Below are 16,977 nucleotides of genomic sequence, written 5' to 3' on the forward strand. Positions count from 1 at the left end.
TAATTTAAAGTCCTTTTTTGGGTTTAAATTCCAATGAACATATATATATACCTCTGTTACCACCTGCCAGAGTTCTTAGAGATCCTTTTTGGATTGCTCACTCCCAACTTGTATAACAAATGTTTTGGAGTATAGTTGTATCAATGCCTCGGTGCACTTCCACGTTCTCTCCAAGGAAAAACACATTGTTCTTCTGCTTTGAAAACTTTGTACATCGGCTGAACACCAAGAAGCGTCGTTCAGACGCAAGATGCTAAACAATTGAACACAGGAACAGACATCCGTTCTGTCGTTTCTGTGAATGATGAAGGAAAGAGATCGAGATGATTCAAGTAGAACGGTAGAACTAGTACCAAAACCTTGCCTGCTGCTAATTCATCCACCAGTACCAAAAGAAACCAAGAATTGAACTCCACCATGCAAGCTTATGGCCGATTCCTTGCCATCCTTGCAATCGGTCCTGAAGCCAATGATCTCCAGTATAACCTCCCCACAGAGTTATTCTTTAGGGTGAGCATATCCTTGATTTCGAAGACCCTGCTCCTGGAACTTTTATCTCTTGACAGCTTTTTCGTGTCAGCAGCATCCTCCCCCGGAGAGATTGATGTACCGGTGATGGTTTCTGTAGTCTCACTGTTAGACGTCTTAATGATCTGATCAAGCATCTCGACCACCTCGCTCATTCTAGGACGTGACTTTGGTTGCTTCTTTAGGCATCTGTTTGCCAAAGCCACTAGATTCTGAGCAGATTCTAAGCAATACTTCCCTTCGAGTCGTGAATCCATAATAGTGTGGAGCTTTTTGGGGTCCGTTGCAAAAGGTTTTACCCACTCCAAGAGCTTTTGTTCACTTCTTGGTAGGTTCCTATCTAAGGACCGTCTTCCTGTTACAAGTTCATAAAGAACCACACCGAAACTCCATACATCGCTTTTAGCAGTTAATTTTCCGGTGTGGATGTACTCTGGAGCAGCATAGCCAACGGTGCCAACTACCTGCCAAGAAAGCAACAGAAATAGGCTACTTAACATGGCATGCATAATGGATAAATTCTGAAAAATTGTAGCCTAAAGAAGAATATTAAACTTTTAGATGCTGGCAGCAATTCACAAACATAAGATCTTTTAACAGTTGAAAAAGGAATGTAAATAAGGATGGCTTGTTAAAAGTTCATGTGAGCTTCAAAAAATAAATTGACTAAAACCCACTCCATAATAGTTAGGAATAATCAAATGGTCAACTAATCGATTTTATGGAGTTTGCAGTGGAGATGCAGTCAAAGTTGAGATATTATCCTGTTCGTTCAGTTTCTTCATTAAAAGTACTTGTTCAGTAAGTGATACATATACACAAGTATAGATAATGTTCAAGCATAAGCAACGTTGAAGATCCGGTCATGTATTATATGACATAAGCCAAATCATTATAATCAAAACTTACTGATGTCTCAACATGACCAACTCCTGCTGTTGGGCCATGCCTAGCAAAACCGAAGTCTGAGAGCTTGGCATTGAAATCTTCATCTAGCAAAATGTTGGATGTCTTAAAATCCCGAAATATTAACTGCATCAAAAGAATATAAAATGAGTACATAAAATGGAAAGTGAAAAGAACAAAATTTTCAAACATCTACCAAGTAACTTGCAGCACACGTATACACACAAAGATAGAGAAGCTGTTACTCTATTCTATGGTAAAAACATGTACATAATGAAAGATGCCACATGCCAAACTAAGGAAGAAAAAGAGGAATCCCTAGCTAATATTATATAGTACAAGAAGAGAACTGGAAATATCCATCACACCATGATCACGACTGCTGCTATGGAAACTTCAAACACAGGAAGCATTAATGATACAGTATAACATAAATTGTGATATAGGAAGAACATCAAAGATTTACTTAGAAACTCAGTTTCACATGAGACCGGTGGCTTTACCAAATAGAATAGGTATTCGAGTATGATTAGGATTAGGATTGATTGGAAGTCCAGAACACCTTAACCTTCATATATGGGACATGAAATTTAAAGTAGAATTGTCATATAATGAAAGCTGATAATTGATGCACGGGATCTAAAGCACAGGTGTTTAAGGGTTATAGTGGAGGTAATAGTCAAATTGCGGTAAAAATTCAATTTTGAGGCCTTTAGAAATTAAAATCAGCAGGCTAACTCAGGAATTGCATTGGCAAGCTGATGATAAGGGTAAAACTTGTCAAGATCTTATGGGTATGGATTCATACCTATTTTGTTGAGATACAATAGCTTGTTGTCGTAGCTAAATTGGGGAATTATTTGTTTTACTGTTCAGTTCAGTACTGTAGAGAATTATTAAACAAATTGAATATGGCCTTTCATCACTCAAACACCCAATGCAGAACCAACATTCTGTCCATCTATACATGAGGAATAAAAAGAGAAACCAAGGCCTTACAGAGTGGTCAGATAATCGAATGACCTGTGACAGTTTGAAATCAATGACCTTTTAAGGCATAGTAACCTATGAATGAAATAAAAAGTTGCACAAATCATAAATATCTAGTAATAAACAATTAAATGGTCATCTAGCTTTCAGAATAAGTCGGCATCTAAATTCAGGAATGTGAAGAATTAAGCAAGCATCTGAATATTAGGTAATCCATTTGCTAGGAATAAAGCAATATGCCACCTGTGCCAATATTATGAGACCTTTTTTTTATAAAGATCATGCTGCTAAGTACAAATACATGCTACACCATGCTATAGCCTACTGCATGTGCCACTACACATTCAATATTCAATGGCATTTGCCTACCTTGTTTCTATATATGCCTTGGTACCATTGGCAAGGAATGAAACAACTCCAATATCTTGCCACTAGCTGAGTGAGAGGCAAAGGTAACAACACTATATAATCTTTGTTTTTAACATGATAATGAACGACAACCTTCCGTTCTTGATAATTTCTTCTGCAAATTAAGCCTGTTGGACCAAGTAACAAGTCACAACAAGCCGCAAATAAGAGCTCATCTACACAACCACAGTAGGCTTAAAAAAAATAGGCTAGTGGTTTAAAAAAGATGAATATCATTCCCTATTGTTGGGAGCGTCAGAAAAAATAATGAATAAAACCCTATTATCAGCTTAAGTTTGTAGATGACTTGACAGTGATGAAAACTTAAGATCAGAGAGGGAGGTACTGAGAGTCTTTATTCTATGTAATTTTCATCACAATTTAATTCAAGTGACACATGTTAGTCTCAAGCCATTCCAGCAGCCCACAGTGACCGTGAATTAATAAAACAATGTGTTATTAATTAATAAAACAATGTGTTATCCGTTGCCTTAAAATGTTAGATGACTTGGCCATGGTTTGACATTTCAAGTATGGGAGCTAAAAAAAGATGTGTTATCTGCTGGCGTAAAATTTTAGATGATTGATACATCGTATGGCTTCAAATTTTGCCAGGTCTGCACTGGTCAAGCTGGATCAGTACAGATCTGATACACGCCAGTGTGCCAACACAGTCAATACATAATCTGAAACATATACACAGTGTTGGGAGGCACATGTCATGGTCTGTGTTGTTGACCTGACAGTCCATCGGATTGACATGTTCCACCAAGAACACACTGATTAGAGTGAAACGCATAACCATGGACTTGAAAATAGTGAGACTTTGTGTTTTATTAGTAAATCTAATTTTATTTAAAATTCAATAAAATTAATGGATTATTTAAATTAGAAAAAGAAGAAAGTGTTAAAACCAGGAAAACCGTGAAGCCAAACATTTCTATACAACAACAACAAAACCGTAAGTCCCAACTATTTGGGCAAAACAGTAATTTCTCTGTAGATTAATTAAGAATATAAAATGTTGATTTCAAGACTTATCACTACCTAATTCCTCATGAACATGTAACAAGTTTCTTCTTGAACATCTGAATCATGAAGCAAATCACTATATTCTCCACAGACTGATTAAGAATATATAGTGTTGGTTTCAAAACTTATCATGATTTTGTAACAAATCTCTCCTGAATAAATAACTAAATTTCTTCCTAAATATCTGAATTATCATTTCGTGACATACAATATGTTGAGCAGACCAATTTAAGACTGTTGAGGTAGATTTCTAGTTAAAAAAATATAGAAACAATGTTAAAATAATGGAAAGTGACTCAAAATATGAATGTTAAAATAATGGGATCATGTTGCTGCTCACCGCAGGCTAGATGCAGCCACTAAATTGTTATTTGATGGAACAATTAGAAGTATGAAGGTTGAACAATTTATGAAGGATACACTGGAATCATTTGTGATCAAAGCCCATGTTTAGAAAACAGATACTAATAGTAGGAACAGAAAATTTGTTTCGTAAAAGAATTAGAAAATGCCATTCTAGTGTAATTCCTACGGCATTTGGTCAATAGTTGAACAAGATAGCGATATCAGCAAAAAAGCAAAAAATAAATATTGCAGTTCTAAAAAATCCAATTGTAGGAGAGATAAAAACAGGAAATAACTGAAGGAAAAGGCTGTTCCAGCCATTTGCATGGATTGTCATACTCCTCATTACAGTTCCATGTGGTTGTACCCATAAGAATCATGAAAGTGAATAGGATTTGGTTGTTCTTTTGGAGAACACTTAAAAAGTTTCTTGCATGATAAGGAGCATGTGTCTTTTAGGACATTCTCCCTCCTGCCAGAATTAATTGGGTTTTTTTATATAATTATTTTAAAAATACTTTACATTCCTCACTAGTGCTTTACGAAACCTTTTCAAAACAATACTTCCAACACAAAAGACAAGATATATTTTTTTTCTGGTGTATGATATTATAAAGCATTAATATGAGCTGAAGCACTGAACAACCTCGACAAGTTCCCTTAGCCAACCAACTGCTGGTGACTTTGCTAAGATCATTCAATATATATGGGACCTTATCCTTATGTAGCTTGACACACTTTCTCCAGGTGAGATTCGATGCAAATTAGTTGTTCATACATCTCCCTTGGTGAATTTGCATGTGTACAAATCAGTCATTTGGGTCTTTTTCTTTGTTCGAGTACAAAAATATTGAGATAAATTGGAAAGAAATAAAGACAAATGAAGTCTAGATAATTTATCATCCTTGATCTTTTGAACTGTACCAACTTTTAAATCTAAATCATCTTAATATCAGCATGTATACATGTTGTTAATATCATTATGAAAGCTTCCAATAGTTTAGGTATTTATCAAAGGATATAAGTATGTCAAAGAAGTAGAAGCCACACCAATACTAAAATCAAGTCGACGTTTTATTACCTTTATCAGCTGCTCAATTAATTGGTTCAAACTTACAGGAACTAGCTTTGATATTTTTAAGTCCATCAATCAAATGAATTGATGTTTGTAAGTGACCTTCAACTTCATGTTATGGCATCTATGAATGAGTTGCCAACTATTCAAACTCTAATCACATATAACCAAGGAGTCCAATAGATGACTACCTGAAAATCCATTTCTTCGTGGAGGTATGCTAAACCACGTGCAGCATCTAGTGCAATCTTTAACCTTAGAGACCATGAGAGAGCTGATGAAACTCGAGATAATAAGTGATCCTCCAAGCTTTTATTGCGCATCAATTCATAAACAAGAAGCCTTTGAATCCCCCTCTCATCATCTTCAGCACAATAACCCACCAACTTGACAAGATTTGGATGCTTGACTACACCAAGAAAATTGACTTCAGTAACCCATTCCTTGTGCCCCTGCAGAAAAACAAAGTAACTCAATAAATTCTCAACCAAAATTGGGCAAAATCGTGCAAATTATGTTTTTTTCAACATCAAGTCTAACAAATCAAAATAACAAGGGTTTCTGGTACAATTAGGGCAACCACTCAGCTATAAATGCAACAAGCAAGCATCGCTATTGCATAAAATGGTAACATCCAGGGGTTGCACATGCCAGCTATGCCCGCCAAACCCATGCAGCATATACTGTATCAACAAGGGGACAAATATAGCATTGGACTTGCATATGGCTTGTCTCGGTCGGCATGGACGCTGTGCCTACCAGTGAAGACTGGGACCTATAGCTTAGTTATGCTCGTGACAATTCGAAACTAATGTTTCCACATTGGCAGATAAGCCAGGAGGATCATCAAAGGTTAGTCGCAGTGGATAGACAATAGCCAGACCCAAAGGTTGTGACAGATCAATCGTGTTCACGGTGTAATCACATGAAAAGAACAGGACTTGAATCTGAAAGCCTTCCACAAAAGACAGGAAAGTACCTAGAAAGATGGGACAACTTGGATCGCTCTAGCTTGGTTTATAATGTGAAATCAAGATCACACCAACGGAATCAAAAACGTCGAATCAAAGATGTTACATGCAGACAATTTAAGGGATATCGGTACATGATCAGGACCTACATCATGTTTTCTTCGAACATAAAAGCAACATCCGAATAAGATTCACAAAGGAGATCAATAAATGCAACTCACTCCGAGCATTAATGCACACCCAACTATATCACGAGTCCATCAGCAGCAACGAAAACGAAGAAACGAGGGAAACTCTTACCTGCAACCCGTGCCGGTTCAACTGCTTTACAGCTACGTCCATCGTCTCGGCCGCGCCGTCGTCGCCTGCGACCGTGACGACACCCCTGTAGACGCACCCGAACCCGCCCTCGCCGATCAGGAGGGATCGGCCGAACCCCCTGGTGGCGGCCTTCAGCTCCGAGAACGCGAACGCGCGGAGGCCCTCGGGCGGCCCGGCGGTCGCCGGGCATGGGAGGTCCCAGCCGGGGTCGAGCTCGGCCCGCCGTGGCTCGAGTCCGAGCGAGGAGGAGGTGGACGCGATGCTGAGGGAGCGTGCCCAGGAGAGGCGGGAGACCCTGGATCCGGCGTCATCGAAGGTGCCGCCGGCGTCGCCGCTGGAGAAATGGAAGCACTTCATGGCCGGGGAGAAACCCTAGAGCAGGCGAAGGCATGAAGAGAAGCCACGGAGAGAGAGAGAGAGAAAGAGAGAGAAGAGGAGGTGAAGAAGAAGGTCAATATATTAATGGAAGAAGGTGGGGTGGGGAGCGTCGCGAGAGTGGAGGTTGGGGAGGACCAACTCCCATCTGAGAGCTCCGTTCCGGGCGCGGGTGGGAACACGACATATCAGCACCTGCCGAGGGCTTTTCGGTAAGAAGTGACGGGCAGCGAAGTGAGATTTGGGGGTTAATCAAGTCGTCGTACCGCAGATCTCTCCCATCAGCAGAAAAGAGCATTTCAACGAACGGCTTATCGGCGCAAGAATCGGGTGGCCCGAGGATCCTACGTTTGCCACGGGACAGCGCACAGCGCCCCGTCCCAAGAGACGTATTCGAAGCACCGCCAATGGTCAACTCATAGCAGCCTTCTCGGTGGCTGGTCAAAGCGAGCGCTCAGCGCCGACGACCACGAAGTCCCCGTCCCGACCTCCTCATCGTGCCAATCTACACAAATAATTCCTTTCTATGTGTGATTCCAAGTACGATTATTATGGTCATGAATCAGAAGATGTGCATAAATCAGGTTCTTTTGCATGGCCAGAGGAACATGGAATGATAGAGAGGAGAGAGAGGAGGATAACGAGAGATTACTTGTAGCATGCTTTTTTATCTACTTGGAGGACTCGATGGATGCTATCTCCGTCAACTTTGACTGTGTCAACGTGATTTAAGATTTTGGTGTTCCTTTCACGCAATTCCTTTTGGTACCTGTGACCATAATTTGCTGAAAGCAGTCGCAGGTTGTGTCCTGAGTTGCCTCTCTGGACTACTCACTAAGGATTTGTCTTCGGGTGGAAACTTATTCTGCAACCGCTGCTAATACTTTATCGTCGGAGACTTGTTCTCGAGATGGTAATACTTTCCCATTTCTCGTTTGTCCGGCTCTCCTGCCTGCCTTCCTTCCGATTGGAGGTGATGTGAGACCACTTTGATATATGAATAATTTATATAAAAATTTAAACTATTCAACGTACATATTGATTCGAAATCAATCGTATGAGATGATTCAAAGACTTATCAAATCGTAAAAGACTATGTTTCGAATAAAAATCTATTTTTTTATCAGTGGTGTCGACAAAATATCAAGTTTGTAAAAGCGTAATATAATAGAAAATAATTCTTGCTAAAAAACATACTTTAGGGATCTTTTCATAGTGACGCTTAGGACTATTACCTATTTGGATTTGTTTGAGTTAAATTTGATTAAGTTAGAATGGGTATAATTTAAAAATAAGTATTCGAGTCAAATTTGAAACGAAATTGAATACATAGTTAGTCAAATAAATTAAAATTTATAACTACTTAAATCATCGTCACTCCTATTAATCTTACCCAAAGAATTTTACTCGTTGATTAGTCAATTATTAAGACTGACGATTAAGATCCGAGAATATATCTTATCAAAGTTCAACTAAGGATATAACTTAAAACTTAGAAGAATTGAATATATATATATATATATATAAAGAAAGAAAGAAAAGAAGAAAACCTTAGAAGTACTAAAACGTTACTATCCCAATTGGTCACCACTTGGCAGAGCCGCATTAGACTTCCTTGTCTCGAATGAGTGGTGGTCAACAATGGGTGCATAATCTTTCTTCCTCCCCGGTTTGGTGAGCAAAATATTCGTCTCACTAGCTAAAGAAGTCGTATTGGCCATGCTTTCAAGGGAAGCAATAAATAGTCTGGTTAAGTTTGATCCATCGGTTGTAACTTAAAATATTATGATTTGATCTGGTCTCCATGAATGGGTGCACCAAGTGGCTGGATCGAATTCAATCAATCACTATCTCTGATTCATCTATTTATTAGAAAGCATTGATCATATGAATAATAGGCAAAATGGCATACAGCCCAGTATTAAATATTCACTTGCATCCCTAAAGAACCAATTCGAATAGATTACTGCTTCTTTTATTGATATGTTGATATGTATCTTATTTCATTGGCAGCTGCTCTCAGCTCTCTCATTCTGAAGAAACATGTTGCATTGACTTACAGGGGGAAGAACTCAGAGAGGTGGCGGCGATGTCGACAGTAGCGACGACAGAGGAGGAAAGGCCATAAGGTGAAGGGTTTCTAAACACTCTCTATATGTACATGAATATATACGTGCACATATGTACACACTTATAATACATACATCCCTGACAGCCATTTGAAATATTTTATTATTCAGGTCAAAACATGCTTGTCTGGCATTACAATCCAATCCGATATTGTCCAGATCTATGGATTCAAGGTCACAAATTGGTCAATGGGAAGGTTTGGCTATTACAAAATTGAGTGGCCAAATCTATACTGGATATCCACCTACACCATGTTGACTCCAGGAAGGTTCAACAAGAGGGAATGGGATGGACAGTCTTGAAGAAACACCTCATCAGTTTTCAGTGTAGGGGTACCCTTTTGTCTCCCTGCTTTACACTTTAACATGGATTGCTTCAACCAAACTAATTTACCTAACAACCAATCAATATGACTGGCTGACGAACTGAGATGTAATCCTGCTGAGGAAACCAAAGGCATGAACTGAACAATGCAGCATTTTCACACTTGTAAATTCATCATATCACTGTATTAGATAACAAGCAAAGCAGAGACTCCACTGTGATGGACAAATATAAAGAAGTCGCATCACAGCTATCAGACATGACAGATATATGAGCAACTGCGGGCTACAACAATTTCCTTCGTTGTGCAGCCACTTCAGCCGCCACTGTTACAAACTATAACTTTGTATGCTACTCTATTCCCACTGCTCCGTAAACCCACACACCACCTCACAGTCAAATAAGACTCCAAAAAAGATGCAGTCAAAGTGACACAGACGCAACAAGCACACTCCTACCACTCAGCCGTCGCCATTACCTTTTACTTTCACGACTACCGAAGCCACTCAGTACTAATCCACGGCGCGAAAAACACACAAACACTAGTACTACTGCAACTGCTGCTAAAGAAAGAGTAACGAAGCCTTTGGATTCCAATGTCAGACGCGGAAGTTCTTGCCCTCGAAGGTCTGGCCGAACTCCCAGGTGGAGGGGACGATGTTCCAGGAGGTGGAGGTGCGGCGGTCGCTGCCGGTGACGCGGAAGGAGAGGGACTGGCCGACGAGGACGGCGTTGGACTGCCAGTTCTGGCCCCAGTTGCGGGACATGGGCATCCACTCGGTGCGGGACCCTCTCACGCTGGCGCGGACGAGGTCGCCGGCGCCCGCCACGTTGGTGATCAGCACCAGGTTGAAGTACTGGAACCCGTTGATCGTGAAGCGGATCCCACCGGATTTCCTGCAAGGGACCCTGCGATCCGACGGCCGCAAACAAATCAGCAAGCACGTCGGTTCAAATCGATACGGTGCATCACACCACGCTAGCCCCAATAGGGCCGGACCCCACGCGGTTCCCTTTTGTTTGTTTCCGCCCCTACACGGAGGCATAGGATACCGCGACAACGGAAATTACGTTCTTTCTTTGGTTTTTGCCTTTTTAGCTTTGTGTTCTGTGAGTCACACATAAAGTGGGGAATCCGGTCAAATAGGTTTAAAATAAATGATGATATTTTTATTTTGCTTCGACAAAACAGAGAACCCAAAAAAAAAATAAAGGGCGGGGCAAAACGCGGACCGGAGAACGACTGGAAGGAAAAGAATTCACGGGCTGGAATGGGAAGATATCAATAATCTGATTCGATTCTGCTCCCGGACCAAAGTCAGACCCCTTAAAGGCCAGACATGACATGAGCATAGGTCGATTTCGGTATCTCGTTTCTGGACAAGTTCAGCTAAACAAAAAAATATTTTTTGGGAGAGATGTGTGCTTTGTATCCTGAAATATATTGTCCGATGTCCTAAACCAGGCGTCGGAGACCGAAGAATACTGACGAGAGTGGCACTCTCGTCAATTCAACAACACTGTGGAACAATTCTGGAAAGTGAACTTTTGATAGGGAAAGGAACCGGAATCTCTACCCAAAACAACACAGCCAAAAGAAGGATGCCATTGCATGGAGAAAAATAAGTAAAATAAAGGAAAGAGGATGAGTGAATCGCACAAACGACACGAAGTTTAAGCGATTATGAGGACATTGGAAAGCAGTAATGAAGAAGGTGGAATTGATGCCACGACAAGGATACCATTTAGGGGAAAGATGTCGCGGGATCAAAATGTCGCATAGGAGCGGAAAGCCCCTTTACATTGGAGGCTTCCCATCCAACGCCCCATACGCAGCCACATCGTCGCGTAATCCATGCGCGTAAGATGGACGCGTTCGTAATTATTTCACAAAATAATGGTTCAATGTTTAGGGCGTCTTTTAAGGCCAATTCTAAGAGCACAGATCGAAACCAGCTTGAATCTACACGCATCGTAAAGATCAAACGATGAAGATCCGAGCAGAGGAGCTCTACAAAAAGGAGGAATACCTTCGGAAGGAGACGGGTACGATGCCAGCGCGGTACTCGGCGATCTTGAGGAACATGGGCATGGAGAGGTCGAAGTGGGGGCGTGGTGGGTTGCACCACCCGCCGTTGTCGGAGGGGAGAGCGTAGTTGGGCGGGCAGAAGTTGGTAGCAGTGATGAAGATGGAGGGGCTCCCGCCGTGGCACCACCGCGGGTCGTCCGCGCACTTGATCTCGAAGCACGACCCGCAGCTCTGCCCCTCGTTGAACAGCGCCGTGCTCAGCGCCGCCGTCTGCACCCCGTACCCCCGGCTGTACAGATTCCCGTACCCACACGCCCCTCCTGCAAACCCAACATCCGGCACACAAACGTCGTCACTCCCCGCTTCGTTCGAGGCTGGACGCAAGAGATCGGTGACTATCATAGGAATGTGGCTTACCCATGGTGCCGGACGCGTCACTGCCGCCGTAGAAGGTGGCGTGGGCGCTCTGCCACTGACCGCCAGTGTAGACGCCGGGAATGCGCCCAGCCGCCGGCGCCAGGAGGGCCAGGAGTGAGGCGAGGGAGACGAAGGAGGCGAACGCCATTACTCTGTCGCTTTGCTGCTCTCTAGGGTTTGGATGATGAGATTGAATATTGAGCGAAGAGGGGGTATTTATGGACTCGAGAGTGACACCACATAATGGCAGTCGAAGTAATTAAGGCCATTTTGCGGGAGTAAAGGCAAAACGGAGACGGAAGAGAGCAAGGAAGGCGTTTTTGTCAAGGATGGAGTGGTGGGGAATAATAAGTACTTATTTGTGTGGGGCACGATCAAACCACCCTACAATTATACCATTGTTCCGCAGTGTGGTCCGTCCGATAACCAATCAACGGTTGAGATTAGCCTGTTGAGGGCCTCGGGTAACGGGAAATTGTGTGTTGCGGTAAAGTAGGAAACCGGAGGGTTATTTATTTATTTGAGAGAAAAGAAAGGTGGGATATGGATCTACGACAGCCTTCGATCTGGGCTTTGCTTCCATCGCAAGTTGTGCCGCCACCGACGGCTGTGATTCGACGACTTTTTATCCACGCTTTTGCACCCTTTAACCTCCACGCCGCTCGCACACACCGCCGTTTCACTCTTCCGCACAAAGGATAGAATTTAAATGCGAACGGGGAATGTTCCTTCCAATCGAAATCTGACGAAAGGAGACGCGCCATTTTGCTTTAGTTTTTGCGTCAGGAATTTGTTTCACGTAGTGAGGGTTTTATCTTTGTCCCTATTCCCCCACCTTCTCTCTCTCTCTCTCTCTCTCTCTCATCTTTACCACCTCCCTCCAACGGTACCCAACGAGCTACCTAACTGCGTTGCGATGGGACCGCAGTCCGTTCCGTGGTAATCGGCCAGACGAATAGCTCTTCCACAGCACCACTGAGGGACAGAGGTGGCGTAAATAACAGACGTGCAGCATCCTTCTGTCCCAATACAAATGTTGTGTACCTGCAGTATGATTGGCCGGGACGTTTTGAGCCCGCCGGCCGAGAGAGAGAGACAGGGTAGTCGAGAGAGTAGGAAAACGTTTCCCGACAAAAGAAAGGGAGGGGGCTTGAAGAGGGGAGGGGCGAGGTAGGTACTGGGGGTGGGTAGGCGTGACTCACCGCTGAGGCGTCGCCATCAGGTGGGACAAGTCAACGTGGCCTGAGCGGATTGGGAGGGTTGGGGGGTGGGGTCAACAAGGACGGGAGGTTGCGGAGGGAGTAGGGTAGGCGAGGTAGCACCGGTTTCGACCGCCGCACACGCCGTCGCCAACCCCGCCGCGAACGCTGCAAACGTTCGACGTGCTTCGTAGCATGGCTAATCAAACCATGCATGCATGCGCGTGGCTACGCCATCGTTGTTTGGGAACCGAATCCATCATACGTAATGAGACTGCTTGACTTCCATAGTTTACGATCATCTGCTACTTTAATGGTCTGCGAGCAAAAGCGTTATAGAGAGAGCACGATTGTGAAAGCAGGTTTGCTGCATCCAGGATCTCAGAAAGATAGTGAAGCTCATTGCTCATGGCTTGTGGATTAAGCAAGCATACATGATTGTGTAATCTGGCCATGTCTTTATGTCTACTTGTAATGCAATGTGCTCTTCGGTATCAGCTGCTCAACAAATCCATAGAGTTCACTTGGAAGAGAGAGAGAGAGAGAGAGAGAGAGAGAGTAGAGGAATGTTTGGTGGTTTAGCTAGCATGCTTATCTTGCTGGTTAGATTTATTTTCAGTTTGCATCATGTGCTCAGATTCAATGGCAACTTTTCTTAAAGTTGTTGTCTCCACATTTTAATCTTATCCCCCAACATTTGACATTGAAGACTAAGATTCTAAGATCTCACTCAACAAACCAACTCAATCAAGGATTTGACTGTGAGATCTGTTCTTCTTCCTAGAGTTCAGAGCAGGCCTAGTGTTGACCATGGGTTAAATCATATTATTCCCTGATTGCAAGTTAGACATTGGGCTTGCAGATGATTTTGCACAGCATGCATGATGATTTTGTTTGTACTTGAAACAGTTGAGAATTAATCAAAGGGAGTGTTGATCATGGAAATGAACTGAAACGCCCCACTGGAATTAATGGACATCGACAGGAAGAAGAAGAAGAAGAAGAAGAAGAAGAAGAAGAAGAAGAAGAAGCTTTACCATCTTTTAAAACGATTATAATAGATTGGTATTACACCTCCGTCACTAACCATATTTACATGAACAAAATATTTGGCATTGTCGAGATTATAATTGGCATTCAAACCCTTGGAAAATCGCAACAAAACTGATCAATAACTATAATGGCTATTTCTTATTTGTCATTATGTATGTATATTTCTACATGTATGAGCCACAAAGATTACTCATTTCTCATGCAGCTTACCATATCCTCTATGATACTTGAAGTTTGTAACCAATAATACAACTCATGAACATCCAATTGTCACGTATCCCGATTTCATTCAACGAGAGAACAGGTTGACCACCTTAACAGGTGAGCCCGATACGTATTCAATACTGAGCCATGTCGTACGGCATGTGTACATGGGGGGGCACTCATCCAATACTTGCGCGTCAGGCTTTCTCCCCTACACACAAACCTTCGCCATTTACTTTTCTCTCCATGTGGAAAGGACACCCAACTTGGATGGATGCCATGATCACTCGGCTATCTCCACACTCCACCAATCTTTCGTGTTCTTCCACTGCAATAAATACTTCTCAATCGGCCATTAATAAACTACACAAGATTGTAAGTATACGAGGCACAAAATGATTGCTACTGCCATTAGGATTGCATGTGACCGGGGGACAATGTCATGACGATTTTGATTGCTTTGCTTGGGGCTACACCTAAAAGCACTCCTCCTCGTGTGTACCGGCGACCTGATGCTCACAGTAGAGAGATCAGAAGAGAGAGGTTACTTTGGTTGACGTGTTGCACCTGTTTGCTATATTGCATGTAGTAGCTTCGGACCACAGGAAACACTCGATCGATCATGGACACTGCTGTCATCTCCCAAGCATCAGCACGCTTCGTCGTCCAAGAAAAGGGAAGCTTGAGCACGCTCTTGGTTGGCTTTATTTACTTGGAATCATCGAATGATCGTGGCCTATGGCCTTCTTTGGTGCAAGTGTTTAACGTGTTTGATGCGGCAAAGCTTGGGCTTCCAAAACTTGGGTCTAAGCCTGACATTGTTGACGAGTTGCCTCCCTATGGCGATTGGGTTGCAGAGCCTACGGCAGCGTAGCCTGTCCTGAAGTCAACAGAGCAAGCATCAGAGTCCAGGGAGATGGTGGACAGAGACTTCGAGGGAGGAAGGGATGGCTGTGTCTTGACCGAACTCCACAGCCTCCCAGGCCGATCCCTCGCAGCAGCGATCCATGCATGTTGGCCTGTAGCGTTTGGCAGTAGCAGAGGACAGCAGGTGTGATGATCCTCGGATTCCTTCTCTGTTCCTCCTCGTGTACCTTTTTCATTTTCTACTGTTTGATGCTGGTGATGAAATCATTTTTCTAGCACCTCAAATTAATTACCACCTCTATTTTCTGTCGAAGGATATCTAACCAAGTGGAGGGCAGAAACATTACAAGCTTTCATTTGGAGTATAGAGGAGAGGAATTGACTCTCACAAATGATCCTAAATATTCTACAGAATGTGGCCAAAACAGGACTCCACATTTGTTTCTATCTCACCTTGGGCAGAATATAATGTTGTGGTGTTCCTAATTAGATTTGAGTACGAAAAGGTGCTGTCATGTGGTGAATGTGTTTTGCTGATCTTGTCTTGCCAACATGAGACATCAATCCGTGGTGTTCTTGTTGGTACTGGCTTTAGGGAACCTATGATCCACAAAAGCTGATTTCAATGGCCAAGCAAAACCCACCCAGAACAGATGCCTTTTGCTTGTTTTCTGAAGGAACAAGCTGTCATACGAATCCATAGCTCCATGCCCAGTAAAAGAACAAGTCAGATTCAGATTTTGGTTCTTTAAGTCCTCTAGCTCCACTGACACAACCCTAAATACCTAAGCATACGGATATGAGACTATAAACATACGTACTAGGCAATCATGCACAAATATTCTGCACTCAGCAAGAAATTGCTTTCGGCTGCAGGTAAAGAGAGACTATTCAAAGCCCAGAAGAACCCTATTGGGAATGTTCTGCTTTGGGATCCCATATGAAGCTCTCATATTCTCCACAAGCTCAAATTTATCTTCTCATGCAGATTACGCCCCACCATCTTCCGCACCATTCTCCCTATCCCATGCTCCGTGGAATGCAAGTGTATGATTTGTGTTGGTTGTAGTATCTGGTAAGAAGCTCTGGAAAGTTGATCCCTTCTTAATACCTCAAATGAGGTTCATTGAGTGCGTACAAAGCACTCATATCTGTTCTACACTCCAAATAGAAGAGGCAACAAATGAAGGATATGTATGTAGTGCATGGACCTGAATTCGATGTAAAGTTTCTTCCGACGTTTGATTCAATGAGTAGAGTTCAAGGTTCCGATCTCCCATCATTTTCTTATTTATCCTCGTATGGATGGATGACTTGGAGAAGTGAGTTGGATTCAACTTCCCTCTCTTGCTTGGAAACACGAGAATGAATCAACAAAGAAGAAAGGAGCTTCACTACCAACACCCGCTCACCGGTAATTTTCTGATATCCCAAACTAGTGGTGAAATGAAACGACAACAAGGGATATCCTCACTGTGTTAACTGTTACGGGCGATCGATCGCTTGATGTCTAAGAATAACTTCAAGAGGCTGAAGGCATCACGAAGTAGAAAAAGCAGAATTGGACTATGCTTCTCTGACACAGAGTACCACACCAGACTCTGTTTTTGGATAATCTTCATGGAGGTAGTTTGAAGGTGGAGTTGGCAAAACAGAGTCTTTGATGGTAGCATATGTCATATACGTCTGCTTTGCCCATACTCTAAAGCTAACATGGACCAACATTCCTGTTATGGTCATCTCTTTTTCATCTCTCTTGTATATATGGCCATCTATCTCTCTCTCATGGCACACCACCATACG

At 42.7% G+C, this 16,977-nt stretch overlaps 2 protein-coding genes across 2 annotated transcripts; both read right to left on the bottom strand.

Moving 5' to 3' along the window:
• Positions 1 to 7,304, bottom strand: LOC135607695 (serine/threonine-protein kinase PCRK1-like). The gene is made up of 4 exons (XM_065099695.1): positions 6,556 to 7,304; positions 5,476 to 5,736; positions 1,438 to 1,560; positions 1 to 992 (listed from the first exon to the last, which is right to left on the bottom strand). Exons 1-4 carry the CDS (start codon positions 6,931 to 6,933, stop codon positions 426 to 428), a joined length of 1,329 nt encoding a protein of 442 aa, XP_064955767.1. The 5' UTR covers positions 6,934 to 7,304; the 3' UTR covers positions 1 to 425.
• A 2,458-nt stretch (positions 7,305 to 9,762) lies between these two features.
• On the bottom strand, positions 9,763 to 12,049 carry LOC135607698 (expansin-A7-like). The gene is made up of 3 exons (XM_065099706.1): positions 11,852 to 12,049; positions 11,436 to 11,754; positions 9,763 to 10,314 (listed from the first exon to the last, which is right to left on the bottom strand). The coding sequence occupies exons 1-3, from the start codon at positions 11,997 to 11,999 to the stop codon at positions 10,005 to 10,007; spliced, it is 777 nt and encodes a 258-aa protein (XP_064955778.1). The 5' UTR covers positions 12,000 to 12,049; the 3' UTR covers positions 9,763 to 10,004.
• Positions 12,050 to 16,977: the final 4,928 nt, after the last annotated feature.

This window comes from Musa acuminata, chromosome BXJ1-2 (genome assembly GCF_036884655.1).
Source record: "Musa acuminata AAA Group cultivar baxijiao chromosome BXJ1-2, Cavendish_Baxijiao_AAA, whole genome shotgun sequence".
NCBI classification, from domain to species: domain Eukaryota; kingdom Viridiplantae; phylum Streptophyta; class Magnoliopsida; order Zingiberales; family Musaceae; genus Musa; species Musa acuminata.

Coding starts and splice junctions, on each gene's coding strand:
- LOC135607698 (XM_065099706.1), bottom strand. CDS start 11,999: ATGGCGTTCGCCTCCTTCGTCTCCCTCGCCTCACTCCTGGCCCTCCTG. Junction 11,755..11,851: donor TGACGCGTCCGGCACCATGG/GTAAGCCACATT, acceptor TTGGGTTTGCAG/GAGGGGCGTGTGGGTACGGG. Junction 10,315..11,435: donor GTACCCGTCTCCTTCCGAAG/GTATTCCTCCTT, acceptor GTCGGATCGCAG/GGTCCCTTGCAGGAAATCCG.
- LOC135607695 (XM_065099695.1), bottom strand. CDS start 6,933: ATGAAGTGCTTCCATTTCTCCAGCGGCGACGCCGGCGGCACCTTCGAT. Junction 5,737..6,555: donor TGAACCGGCACGGGTTGCAG/GTAAGAGTTTCC, acceptor GTTTTTCTGCAG/GGGCACAAGGAATGGGTTAC. Junction 1,561..5,475: donor ACGAAGAAATGGATTTTCAG/GTAGTCATCTAT, acceptor CTTTTGATGCAG/TTAATATTTCGGGATTTTAA.